General features: G+C 43.6%; 1 protein-coding gene across 1 annotated transcript in view; it reads left to right on the top strand.

The window, feature by feature from the left end:
* The window catches only part of MELK (maternal embryonic leucine zipper kinase), a 96,566-nt gene extending 95,441 nt beyond the window's left edge, over window positions 1-1,125 (top strand). The window contains exon 18 of the mRNA XM_036261334.1: window positions 1,087-1,125. Coding sequence (XP_036117227.1) covers window positions 1,087-1,110 — 24 coding nt within the window. The 3' untranslated portion in view covers window positions 1,111-1,125. The remainder of the gene's footprint in view (window positions 1-1,086) is intronic.
* The last annotated feature ends 12,561 nt before the right edge of the window (window positions 1,126-13,686 follow it).

The raw sequence follows: 13,686 nt of genomic DNA, 5'->3' as shown, positions 1-13,686 counted from the left end.
CCACCTGCCACTCCAATTCATTCATTGAAACCTGAACCCCTAGTATGCCAGAATGTGAGTGTTATTTGGAGATAGGGCCTTTGAAGAGATGATTAAGTGAAAATGAGCCTGTTAGGATGAGCCCTATCCAATCTGACTAGTGTCCCTATAAGAAGAGGACATTTGGATACACAGAGACACCAGGGATCTGAGTGCACACGGGAAAGCCCATGTGAGAACACGGGGAGAAAGCGGTCATCTGCAAGACAAGGAGAGAAGCCTCAGGAGAAACCAAACTTGCTGGCAGCTTGATCTCGAACTTCCAGCCTCCAGACTGAGAAAATAATTTTCTGTTTAAACCCCTCATTTTGTGATATCTGGTGGTTCTGCCATGCCCTTGGACCTTCAGTCCTCCAGTCCTGGTTGGCAGACAGAAAAGACACAATAGAGGATCATGTGTAGGAGGTTTCTCTGCTCCAGGATTGGAGGTGGTACAAACTGGCACCCACATTCTATTGGCTAGAAGTCATTTACATGGCCACACCCAATTGCAAGGAAGGCTGGGAAATGTGGTCTTGCACACTCTTTGCTCTGGAAAAAGAGAAAATGGGTCAGTGAGCACCCAGTCTCTAATCTAGACAGAAAGGTCTTGGATATGTGTTGGCATGGACAATCCTCCAAGCCAACCAATCCAGGAGACTGTTCTACTTCTGGCTTTGTTGTGTGAGCTAATCCATTTCCTTCTTGTGTAGGCCAACTTGAGCCAGTCTTCCTGTTCATTGCAGCTGAAAGCATCCCAGCTGCTGCTGTGCCCATCTTCTCTTTCCCCTTCTTCCCTGCTGGCCAGAGTTGGTTTTCTGGCCACATTGAAGGACTGGGGGGTGGAGGAGCAGGGGTTGGGTACAGGTAGAGCTTTCGCTTGGAGTGAAAAGCAGAAGTTAGCATTCAAGATAAAGTGGTCCTGGGCCTTTCTTTCCCAATGGTGCTGTGGACAGAATGTGGTGTCTTATAAATGATTCTTAAATTTGATATTATAAAGCCAAGTACAGTAGAAATATTGAAAAATTAAATTTTTAAATCTTCTATACCTTTATCTCTCTTCCACAGATCCAAGTATCTAGCACATCATAATAATTAACACATATTTGTAGAATAAGTGAACAACAAACGAATGAAGGCTTTCCTTGACTATCCCCAACCTCATTTTCACCTCATCTCTATTACTTCTCTTCATGTGTCCTCCACTCCAGCTAAATGGGTAAGTATGTCTGTGTCTCTCCCTTTGTCTATATTCTTTCCTCTGCCTGGAGAACCTTTACTGCATGCCCTTCTGGCCAAATCTTGCCTGTCCTCTGCACCCCAATTCAAGGGTTTTTTCACAACCAGTGCTATAATCTCTCTATTGTGTGCCATCTCTCCTTCCTCAGAACATCAAGGACACCTTGCCCCTCTCCTACGCTGCTTCCCAAATTCTGCTGGGTCTTTGCAGGTCTGTGGGTTCTTTGTGCATGTGTCTGTTTTCTCCAGTGGAATGAAATCTCTCTGAGGGCAAGCACTAATTTGTGTATGTGCTACAGAGCATACAACTTTATTCTACACAGAGGGGGGCTCATGACTGTTTCTTGGAATTGAAAGAAATGGATGGGTTGGAAAAACCTTACCTTGCAGGAAATAATTGAACAGCTCCTACTTGCTGAATGAAGTGTGTGCCATTAGAGCAGATTCTGAGTATTTTGTCTGCTCTCTCTTTCCTAATTAAAATTTTGGTAAAAGATACATAACATAAAATTTACCATTTTAACCTTTTTTCCCCCTTGGTGCCAAAAGGGAAAAAGACCTTCTCTCTCTTTCTTCCTTTTCTTTTTTAAATTTATCTTTACTGTTGAAAGTATTATAGATGTCCTCCTCCCCTTTTCCCCCATTGACTCCCTCCTCTCTGCTCCCACCTCCCTCCTGCCTTCCCCACACTACTGTCTGTGTCCACTGGTTATGCATATATGTATATAAGTTCTTTGGTTTATCTCTTCCCACCTTCCACCCCACCCCCAACATTCCTCTGAGGCTTGTCAGTGTAACAACCAATTTGTAATTCTTTTTTTTTTTTATCCTCACCCGAGGACCTTTTTTTCGATATTTTGTTCAGATAGAGTGGGAGGAAGAAAGAGAGAGAGAGAAACATCGACGTGAAAGCGACACATCGAGTGGTTGCCACCCACACGACCCAACCAGGGCCGGGGACAAACTGCAACCGAGGTACGTGCCCTTAGCGGGAACCGAACCCGGGTCTCTCTGGACTGCAGGCTGACGCTCTAACCGCTGAGCCAAACCGGCCAGGGCCAATTTGTAATTCTTAATCCCTTCACCCATCCCCCCAACTCTCCTCCCATCTGGCAACCATCAAAAAGTTCTCTGTATCTATGAGTCTGTTTCTGTTCTGCATGTTCATTTGGTTTGTAGATTCAATTGTTGATAGATATGTACTTATTGTTCATATTTTTTATCTTCTTCTTCAAGAAGACCCTTCAACATTTTATATAATACTGGTTTGGTTATAATAAACTCTTTTAGCTTTTTCTTGTCTGGTAAGCTCTTTATATGTCCAATGATTCTAAATGATAGCTTTGCAGGATAGAGTAAGTTTGGTTGTAGGTGATTGTTTTTCATCACTTTGAATATTTCTTGCCACTCCTTCTGGCCTGCAAAGTTTCTTTTGAGAAATCAGTTGAACAGTCTTATGGCTCTCCTTTGTAGGTAACTAACTGCTTTTCTCTTGCTGCTTTTAAGATTCTCTTTGTCTTTACCTTTTGCATTTTGATGATGATGTGTCTTGGTGAGAACCTCTTTGGGTTCATCTTGTTTGGGGCTCTCTGTGCTTCCTGAACGTGTATGTTTGTTTCCTTCACCAAGTTAGAGAAGTTTTCTGTCATTATTTTAAATAGCTTTTCAATTTCTTGCTCTCTCTCTTCTCCATCTGGCATCTCATGATGCAAATGTTGGTATGCTTGAAGTTGTTCCAGAGACTCCTTACACTATCCTCATTTTTTGGATTCTTTTTCCTTTTTGCTGTTCTGATTTGGGTGTTTTTTGGTTCCTTATATTCCAAATCAATGGTTTGCTTCTTGGCTTCACCTTCTCTACTATTTTTTTATATATATATATTAATTAATTAATTATTATTTTTACAGATGTTTCTCCTTTTCTTCCCAGACACCCTCCTCCCTATCCTGCCCCCTCCCCCAAGCATTGTTGTCTATGTCCATTGGTTACACATACATGCATATAAGTCCTTTGGTTTATCTCATCCCTCCCCCCGACTCCCTTCCTCTGAAGTTTGTCACTCGCAACCATACTCTTTTCTATGTCTCTGAGTCTATTTTGTTCATCAGCTTTTTTTTGTTTATTATATTCCACAAATAAGTAAGATCATGTGATATTTGTCTTTCTCTGATTGGCTTATTTCGCTTAGCATAATACTCTCCAGGTCCCTCCATGTTGTCTCCAAGGATAAGAGATCTTTCTTTCTTACAGCTGCACACATACTCTACTATTAATTCCCTGTAAATTATTCTTTATTTCAGTTAGTGCATCCTTCAGTTCTGACTAGGCATTTTTTATACTCTTGAGGTCTTCACTAAGTTCATTGGGCATCCTTATAACCAGTGTCTTGAACTTTGCATTTGTTAGATTGCTGATCTCCATTTTGTTTAGTTCTTTTCCTGGAGTTTTATTCTGTTCTTTTATTTGGGACATGTTTCTTTGTCTGCTCATTTTGGCTGCCTCCCTGTGTTTGTTTCTATGTATTAAGTAGAGTTGCTACATCTCCTAGGCTTGTTACGGTGGCCAATTGTAGTAGGTGTCCTGTAGGGTCCAGTGGCACAGCCTCCCTGATCACCCCAGCTAGGCACTTGAGTGAGGTAGGCTCCCTGTGTGGACTGTACACCCTTCTGTTATAATTGAGTCTTGATTGCTATTGGCATGTCAGTGTGGAGGGATTTACTCAGCCTGATCAGCTGCAAGGACGGGCTATGCCCACTGTCCACCAAACTCTGACCATCTGGGAGGATCAGCTCTGCATGGGCCCAACATATAGAGCAAAACTTACTTCAGCAGGGCTCTGGTATCCACTGAGTCCACCCCTTGAATGTGTCATTTGTGGAGGTGGTTGGGTGGTGGTGCTTTGACATGGTCTGAAGCTGCTCACTGGGTGTGCTGGCTCTGGGGCCTCTCAGGAGGTATAGGCCAAGGTCAGTCACTGCCTGTGTTCTACCCAGGACACCAGACATAAGCTACAAAACTATCTACAGACGGTTGATTCTTGTGCTGGGCTTAGAGGTGTCCAGATAAGGCCAGTCTGTGAACCAAGGCCTGCTGCTGCTAGTGCTGGGCCTGGGGTCACTTAGCTAGAGATTTGGGGCTCACTGAGGCCAGATGCTGCTTGTTTGAGAGATTTTAGGAAAATCTGAAGCATGAGCCAAGACAGACCATTTCTATAGTAAAGCCACTGGAAACAGCTTGGGTGGGCCCGAAAGTTGGGTGGGGCAGGACCTCAGGGAATCACCAGAGCTGGGACAATAGTGTGAATTCAGGTATTGGAGTCCCAGATATGGCACCTGTCTACCGGCCCTGTGGGGAAAGGGCTCACCAAAGGAAGAGTTGCCCTCCATCAGTATGTCTGTCCAAGAGAAAGCTGCTCTTCCAGCTCTTGCCCTGATGCCAAACAACTCAGTTCTTCTCTGTATGTCTCTGGTGTCTTTCAAGCTGCCTTCCCCATGGTGGAGCCCAGAGGGAATGAGTCCAAGTAAGTCAATGTGTGGGCCCTTTAAGAGGAGCTGCCTGGGGTTCCAGCAGCCTCAGCCTCCCTCAGCCTCAATTCCTGCTGGTTTTTACAGCCAGAAGTCATGGGGACTTCTCTTTCTGGCACTGGAACCCTGAGCTGGGGGGCCTGGTGTGGGGCTGGGACACCTTGCTCCTCAGGGAGGACCTTTACAGCTGAGGTATCCCTCCTGATTTTTGTCCTCCACATGTGGGTGTGGGACCAGCCCTTCCGCACCTACACCTCCCCTACCAGTCTTGATGTGGCTTCTTCTTTAATTCCATAGTTGGAGCACTTCCATTCAACTAGATTTCAGGTGGTTCTGAACAATGGTTGTTCTGTAGTTCAGTTGTAATTAAATTTTTTTTCTTTATTGATTTTAGAGAGAGAGGAAGGGAAAGGAAGAGAGAGATAGAAACAATGATGAGAGAGAACATTGATTGGCTGCCCCCTGCATGCTCCCCACCAAGGATTGGGCCCACAACCCAGGCATGTGCCCTGACTAGGAATTGAACCTGTGACCTTCTGGTGCATGGGTCGATGTTCAATCACTGAGCCATATAGGCCGGGCTAGATGTAATTTTGATGTGGTTGTGAGAGAAGGCAAGTACCATATTTACCTACACTACCATCTTGACCGGAAGTCCATTTGAACAATCTAAATTTAAGTGTACAATTTAATGGCTTAAATACATTCACAATGTTGTACAACCATCACCTTTATCTAATTCCAGAACTTTTTCATTATCCCACACAGAAACTCTCTAAAGTGAACAATAACTCCCTATTTCCCCCTCTCTCCAGCTCCTGGTAGCCGCCTTTCTACATTCTGTCTGTATGAATTTACCTATTCTAAATACCTCATACAAATGAATAATTTGGCTCTGGCCAGTTGGCTCAGCAGTTGGAGCATTGGCCTGCGGACAAGAGAGTCCTAGGTTCGGTTCCCACTAGGGGCACATACCAAAAAAATAAAATAACAACTTGGCTGTGTCTCATTTCCCCCAAGAAATTCATCCAAAACCAATGAATAATTCAATAGTTGTCCTTTTGTATGTAGCTTATTTGTCTTAGCATAATGTCCTTAAGGTTCATCCTTGTTTCAGAATATCCTTCCTTTTTAAGGTAGAATAATATTCTATTGCATGTATACAATACTGTGTTTTTCTGTTCATTCATTGATGGACACTTGGATTGCTTCCACTTTTTGGCTATTGTGAATAATGCGTCTATGAATATTGCTGTGTAAGTATCCATTGGAGTCTCTGCTTTCATTTCTTTTGGGTATCTACCCGGGAGTGGAATTGCTGGCTCCTGTGGCAATGCCATGTTTAACTTCCGGAGGGACCACCACACCGTTTTCCACAGCAGCTGCACCAGTTTACATTCCCGCCATCCCTTTCTATTTTTAAGCTGGAATTCATCCTCTGCCACAGCTCTCCAGCATCTCCCATGCATCTTCACTCCCCAAACATCCACCCTGTGTACAAAGCGGATGTGCCTGTCTCACTTATTAGAGAAAGAAAAAAGTTGCATTAATAGTTAAAAGTATGGTATTAAGGCTGGGAATGGCAGGAGGTGATTGATGGCCTCCATTACACCCCATTAGATATTTTATTCTTGTTAAATGAAGAGCAGCCAACTTCGTCAAGTATTTTTAGTTCCCTCCGGTCTTATTGGTCCGGGCTATTCTTCAGGATGGCCTGTAAATGGCCACATATGGCTGAGTGTCTGCAGGACGGATGGCCGTGCAGCTGGCGTTCATTGGCCACCAATTTACCTCGGCCCCCTTCATTGTGAGCCTGACAGCGCCGGGGAGCCTTGTAGATCTAACCAAATATATCTATTTTCTAATTGTCTATTTATCACCTTCTGGGGATTTGTGGGCCTCCTATCTGACGGCAAAGGGGGGATGGCCTTGAACAATGATCCTTGTCAAGGCTCTCGCTCGCTCTAAATTAGGGCCTAGTTGCTAAATAACTAATTTAGTCCTGCTATCAAGCTGAAAAAGTGGGTATTCAGCGCAAAGTGCCAGCTGGGGAATTGATTATGTCTTCTCTCAGCGAGTGTGATAAACCTGCCGCCAAGCCACTGTGGAAGGCTGGGGACGGCTCCCCGGGGCCGGTGGCATTTCATCACGGGGGACTGGCAGAGGTGCCAGGGCCACTCCCTGCGTGGCAGCTGAAGTCTGGGGGCGCCAGGCCTGCCCCGCCGTGGCGCCCACAGGGAGCCTGGCCTTGGTGGCGCCCTCCTGGCCTGTGGCTTCTGCTCGGAACCGGGGGGATGTCTGCATCTGTCAGACACGGGATCAAGCTGAGAGTTGGGGAGCGGAGAGGAAGGTCAGCCTGACAGTCCCAATTTCCAATTAGAGTGAGATTATTGAAGGGAGCTCAAGGCTGGGGTGGGGAGGAAACAAATAAATGGGAATAGGAGGTTCTTAGGAAAATGTATTAATAACAATGGCCAGATTTTGAGTAGAGAAGAGGGCCAGGTAGCTGAAAATAGAGTTACCGTTTACTGCTTGAGAAACCTAACAACAAAAACAATAGCAGCAACCAGTCATTCAGCTCCCCCAACCCTGCCCCATGCCAGGAACCGTGCCAGGGGTCTTCGGATCCATGATCTCCTTGATCTTCTCAACATCCAGGCAGATCATGGTTCCTACCCCAATTAGTACTCAGAGAAAAAGAATTTCAGAAATGTTACCTAATCAACTTGTCTAAGGCTGAATCCGCCCATAAATAGCTCCCCCACCCCAAAGTTTTAGAATGCCTCCATCACTCTTTCATTCAACTGGTCTTTACTGAGTATTCTTCTGGGTGCTAGGGGCTGGAGGGGGAGCTCAGTCGGACCAGGCCCTGCCTCCATGGAGCGGATCTTCCGCTGAGGGAGACAGACCACATCAGTGGTTCTCAACATTGTGGGACCCAAAGGCCCCTTTGTAACTCAATTCTTTTGAACAGCTCCTTTATCATTCTGAAATTAAATTTACAGATAATACATTCTACTTGTTCACATAAATTAAAAGCACAATTTTCTTTTCCTTTATTGATTTTAGAGAGGGAGGAAGTAAGAGGGAGAGAGAGGTAGAAACATCGATGAGAGAGAACATCGATTGGCTGCCTCCTGCATGCCCCCAAATGGGGATCGGGCCCACAACCTGGGCATGTGTCCTGACCAGGAATTGAATCAGCAACCTCTTGGTGCATGGATCGATGCTCAACCACTGAGCCACACTGGCCGGACATACTTGTTCATATAATTTAAATAATCAATATAGCATTTCACTGCAATATAATGGAAAAATAAAAAGAAAGTCCCTTTTTTTTAATTGTCACCTGAGGATATTTTTGTATTTTTGTTCAGATAGAGTGGGAGGGAGAGAGAGGAAAAGAGAGAGAGAGAGAGAGAGAGAGAGAGAGAAACATTGACGTGAGAGGGTCACATCGACTGGTTGCCTCCCACAGGACCCCAGTCAGGGCAGGAGATGAACTGCAACCGAGGTACATGCCCTTGACTGGAATTGAACTCGTGACTCTCTGGTCCATGGACCGATGCTCTAACCGCTGAGCCAAAGTGACCAGGGCAAAAAAAGAAAGTACTTTCAATAAAATAATATGTATTTTAATATTCAGATGTTTTCTTATAAGTACACCAGAAAGCATTATAAAATATTCAGATGCTTATGCTTACTTATAATGAATGTTTGAATTCAAGAAAAAAGAGATAATAGACAACTGAATGGTGATGACATTTTTTCATTATCTTTGACAATTTGAAATAAGAGCTAAAAAAAATATATTAGTAAATATACTTAGAATTGCTTTGAATGTGACAGTTAAAAATGCAGACTGATATGCCTAGTAATGGTGACTAAAATACCAGGAATGATGGTGTCACTGATGATGTCATTTTCTAAAACATAAAAACTCCTCATTGAAGAAATTAAAATAATCTCTCAATTTTCTATGGTGGTTGCATTTCTGGAAAACTTAGCGTGAATTACACCAAGTATACTCTCCTTTGCACTCATGGATAAGATGAAGTTCGAGTCTAGATTGAGATGATTATAAGTGGTTTTGACCCACACAAATGTCTGGTTAAAATTCAGACATTGTAGGGATTTGAGACAGGCTTTGCCTCCAATCACTGGGGGTTGGTTCTGCTCCACTGAGAATTCCTGAACTATATAAAAGGCAAGTAAATAAACAAGAAAATAACAAGTAATGATAACTACAATGATCAAAATAAAATTAGGTGATGGGCTAGAGAGCGTGTGAGGACCTACTTTGCATTGGAGGCCAGAGTTTCCAGGTTGGGGTCAGGGGTCCCTTTATGCTCAGATGCTCCCGGGGAGGAAGAGGCAGACGAGGCACAAGCATCATTCAGAGGACTCATTATTCTGCGAAGAAAAAAAGAGAAGAAAAATGGAAGGTCAGGGAATTGGCCAGCCTGGAGGCCCAAAAGGCTTAGGTTGGGAGCTGCTCTACCAATTGCTGACCTTGGGCAAGCCACCTTTTCTTTGTGAGTCTCAGTTTTCTCATCTGTCAAACGGAAAGAATGATGATCACATTTTTCTCCTTCTAAGTTAATGAGAAGATCCAAAGTGATGGGAACAAGTGCTTTACACATGTGAAATTCTAACAGGCCTTGTTTGTAATGGGAAAAATTAGAAACAAAATAAAGGCCTCCAAAAAGGGGTTGGTTTAGAAAAACCATGGCACAATCACTGAATAGAACATTGTATAATCATTCAAGTGGTGGGAAATAATAGTTAATGCTATAGGAAGATGTTCACAGGCATTAAGTGAGAAAAGCAAGTTACAAAATAAAATGAAGAATATGATGCTATGTTTGCAATTAAAAGAGAGATAGTGCCCTGGTCAGTTTGGTTCAGCGGTTAGAGCGTCGGCCTGCAGTCCAGAGAGACCCGGGTTCAGTTCCTGCTAAGGGCATGTACCTCGGTTGTGATTTGTCCCCGGCCCTGGTTGGTCGGGCGAGTGGCAGCCACTCGAAGTGTCCCTTTCACGTCGATGTTTCTCTCTCTCTCTCTCTCTCTCTCTCTCTCTCTCTTCCTCTCTCTCCCTCCCACTCTGTCTGAACAAAAAATGGAAAAATGTCCTCACGTGAGGATAAAAAAAAAATTTTTTTTTAAAAAGGGATAGCAAGCAAACAAATAAAGAATTGGAAGGATATATACTAAAATGACTAATGCTATCCCTGGGAATTAGAGTTGATTGCAATTTTCTTTTGCACTTCTCCATCACTGATGTAATAGGAGAAACAAGCCACAGCCATGATTTTTAAGATGTTTGTCACACACCAAGACCCCTGCCTGAATCACTGGCACTGTGTCCGGCTGGGTGGCCAGTTTACTATCTTTGTTGCATTTCACATGTGTCAAGAGAAACAGTGTGGCCACTTGTCAGGGAAAGCTATATGGTCCTAAGGAGCAGCTGGTTCTTTTTTATACTATGTTCTCAGAGATTAAATCTGGTGGGTCCAGGTTCTTATAGGCAGACCTTACAATGGGCTAGGTACCATTATTTTAATCCTCATGACAGCCCTGTGAGGTAGGCATTGTTAACCCCATTTTATAGGTAAGGAAAGTAAAGCCTGGAAAGATTAAGTGACTCACTGCTGGACATGTGTCTTCTAAGTGGAAGAACAAGGATGTAAACCCGTGATGTCTAACTCCAAAGGTAGCTCTGAGCCTCTGGGCGTAAGTTTGTAATTGCTTAGAGCTTAATTATTGCTCAGGCTTTCATGTCTCTATAAATGAGGTCGAAAGACGCCTAGAGCTTCAGGGTCCTCACAGTTGAACAGCCACCTCTCAGCCTGGCTGAGAGACAGCGGGCAGTAGAGAAGAAGGTGCTGTTTGTAGAGGCAGCACGTGGCAAACATGACTCCCTTTCTATGGCTTGGGTCTGGGTCGCAGTTACAGCCCTGCCACCAGCCTCTGCACCAACTGAAACCCAGCATGCTGCTGGTCAGTCTTGAGGGAGATTCCAAAGAAGGAAGGCCCTGGGGGGCAGCCCCCATGAAACCCCAACCTGGGAAGGAGGGTCTAGGATTTAGCCAGACTTCAACATCCAAGGATTCCTCCAGCAGCCACTCACCCATTATCTCTCAGAAAAGAATTTACTTCTATTCAAGTCCTTTCCAAGTCTCTCATGTTATAAGGCTCACTCCCAGTCACTTAATTTTGACCCACAAAGCACTGTTTGGGGATGACATATTAGCCCCCAATAACTTCAATCGAAGCTATGCTTCAAATACTTAGAAAGGTCACTTACTGGAGCAAACATGGAGACAAAAACACTAAGCACAGATTTAGTCATTTTTCCTTATAATTGCAAGTGTTGGATGTTGTAAACAAGCCTTTTAAAGATCCCTTTAAAAAACAATACACTAAGTGGTTACTTTGCAGAGCTCATGAATAGAGAATGGGTACTTGGGGCTAGGAGTATAATTTCCAGTGACAGCATCATCCATGGATGCAAAGCATCCTGTATCTTAAATAACTTAGATGGAAGTGAAGATGATGCGCTCTGCAAAGCTGTGTTCGTCGACTCAAGCAGCGGTTCTAGTGGTGACAAAGACATCAATGTCAAAGATGTATGTGAAGAGAATGAACATAATTGCTTCATGAATTAAATGTGAACATGGAAAGAAAGCAATGTTTCTAAATATACTTGTAATTCATATAAGACCATAGTAATGTGTTAATTGAAAATTAATGTTAATCCAATTAATAGTCAATACATTAATTTTAATTAATATTAGTTTATAATTACTACATTGGTATATTCATATGTTTTATATAAGTTATTTTACATATATGTGAAACTAAACTTTTAAATGTACTGAATAGGTAGACCTCTGACTATCTCAGCTATGTTCCTACAAGTTTATGCGTGCAACTTGGTCAAAGGCTTTGCACAAAGCGAGGCAGCCTTGCTGGAGGAGTAACCAGAGTCCCGTGTGACCAGCTGAGTACCCAGGGTCTGTGTGGGAAGCGGTCTGATTGACCCTGCATCTCTCGGATAGCCAGACTGCTGGGCCCAAAGGGAGGTGAGCAATTGCCCAAGGTCACCCAGAAGAAAACCCAAGCTCTGTGCAAGGAGAGGAATGACAAGAGACAGGTAAACCCCGCCTGGTAGCCGAAGACCTCCCTTCCCACATAGCACCTTCCCCACTCCTGAGCCTGCAGAAGCACTGCCCGCTGGGGAAGGTGCTTAGCGCTGGAGAGGGGCATCTGCGGGCTGGGGCAGGCTGCTGGCTCCGGGGGGTTAGCTCCAGTGGGCTTAACCATTTTCGCTCAATGTTTCCTAAAATAATTTTGAAAAATCTATGTCCTTCCTAGAACATTTTAAAGTTGACATCTAGAATATCTTAAACAATTTTAAATAATTGGAAAGAATGTAATGTCTGGTGTATTATAAATACAGAAATTTAAGATAAAACTCTCACATTGCTGTTTAAAATGTGTCCAATAAAATACAAATATCATAGCAATTTGATACCCGCCACCATCCTTTTAAAAAATACACAAATGAGCTCTTATTTAACAGTAGGAAATTGTATTTCCAATCCACTTCCCCCACAGAATTTAATTCTAATATAATATATTTTTATGCTTGAAAGTCTTTTATTGATTTTCCTATCGTACTTCTCTTCAACCAAAAGATATATATAAATTGAATTTTTTATTTCCTGTGACCATACATCTCTAAGAATTAAAAAAAAATTTTCTTTTGGATTGAGTTATTTCAACTATTAGTAATACAAATTTGATAGAAAATAACAGGAATGCACTGCAAATGTTGATAGATAATTACTAAATTGTTAAATTTGGGGGGAAAGGTTCTCTTACTGAGATGGATAGGACCAGGACGGCCTCATACAGCCACGTATTCTGCGCACCACAGAGCTCCGGGGACAGCCGCTCACGAGACTATAATGTCGCTGGCAACCCCTGGAGTCAGGCAGCGAACAAGCTGCCCGGGACCTGAGGAGTAGTGCTGATAGTGCCTTGATTAAAGGTGACCTTGAGAATGCCATCTGTGGAGTTGTCCCTTTATTTGATGCCCCAGAAGTTTGACTCAACAGGACAAGGTACTGGACTAAGATGTAGGGTGAAAAGACATGTACAAGTTTGTATAGCAGAAGAGGGGGATTGTAGAGGGAAGATGAGAATGGAAAACTGAAATGATGCTTTCAGCACAGGCAGGTCAGTTTTAGGAAAGAACTCCCTTGGAATTTGAGAACCAGGAAATGTATTCCCTTAGTTATCAGTATGGGTATCTCCTGGAAAGTCTCTCCCCCCCTGGGGCTGCGAACCTCTGGGGCATCTCCATAGTCCAACCGACAGTGCCTTGGAGCTGACCGGTCAGAGGCTGTCTGTCTGATCCTCTGCCCTTTGGTCTTGGCAGGTCCTCTCAGGCAGGACCCTCAAATCCACAGAGCCTGCACAACACCCGACCCCGACTGTGGGCTGGGTGATGCCTCATACCAGCTTAAGGAAGAGCAAAATAATAGTGACTACTGGTTTAGAATTGAATAAGTTCCTGGCAATTCTTGGCATTTTACTAATCTTGTTTAATCGTCCCTCAAATCCAATAAAGTAGGTACCATTATTTATTCTACAGATGAGAAAACAGACCTTGCATATATTAAAAAACTTGCTCGAAGCCACACAAGTGCATGTGGAGAAGGGAGCTTTTGAACCTAGTCCAGGTCAGCCAAGCTCTAAAGCTCAAGCGCTTTTCTGTCCTATGTCTCTTTAAGCCATGACAGGAGACTGAAACCATTGTATTCACGGGCCTGCTATGAGTCAGGTGCTTTGTACATTGATCACATTGAAATCTCACTACCATCCTGCAGGGTAAGTA

Source organism: Molossus molossus, unplaced genomic scaffold, assembly GCF_014108415.1.
Source record: "Molossus molossus isolate mMolMol1 unplaced genomic scaffold, mMolMol1.p scaffold_m16_p_14, whole genome shotgun sequence".
In the NCBI taxonomy this organism is placed as follows: domain Eukaryota; kingdom Metazoa; phylum Chordata; class Mammalia; order Chiroptera; family Molossidae; genus Molossus; species Molossus molossus.
Note: the sequence above shows the minus strand (reverse complement) of the source record. Positions and strands in the feature narration are given on the sequence as shown.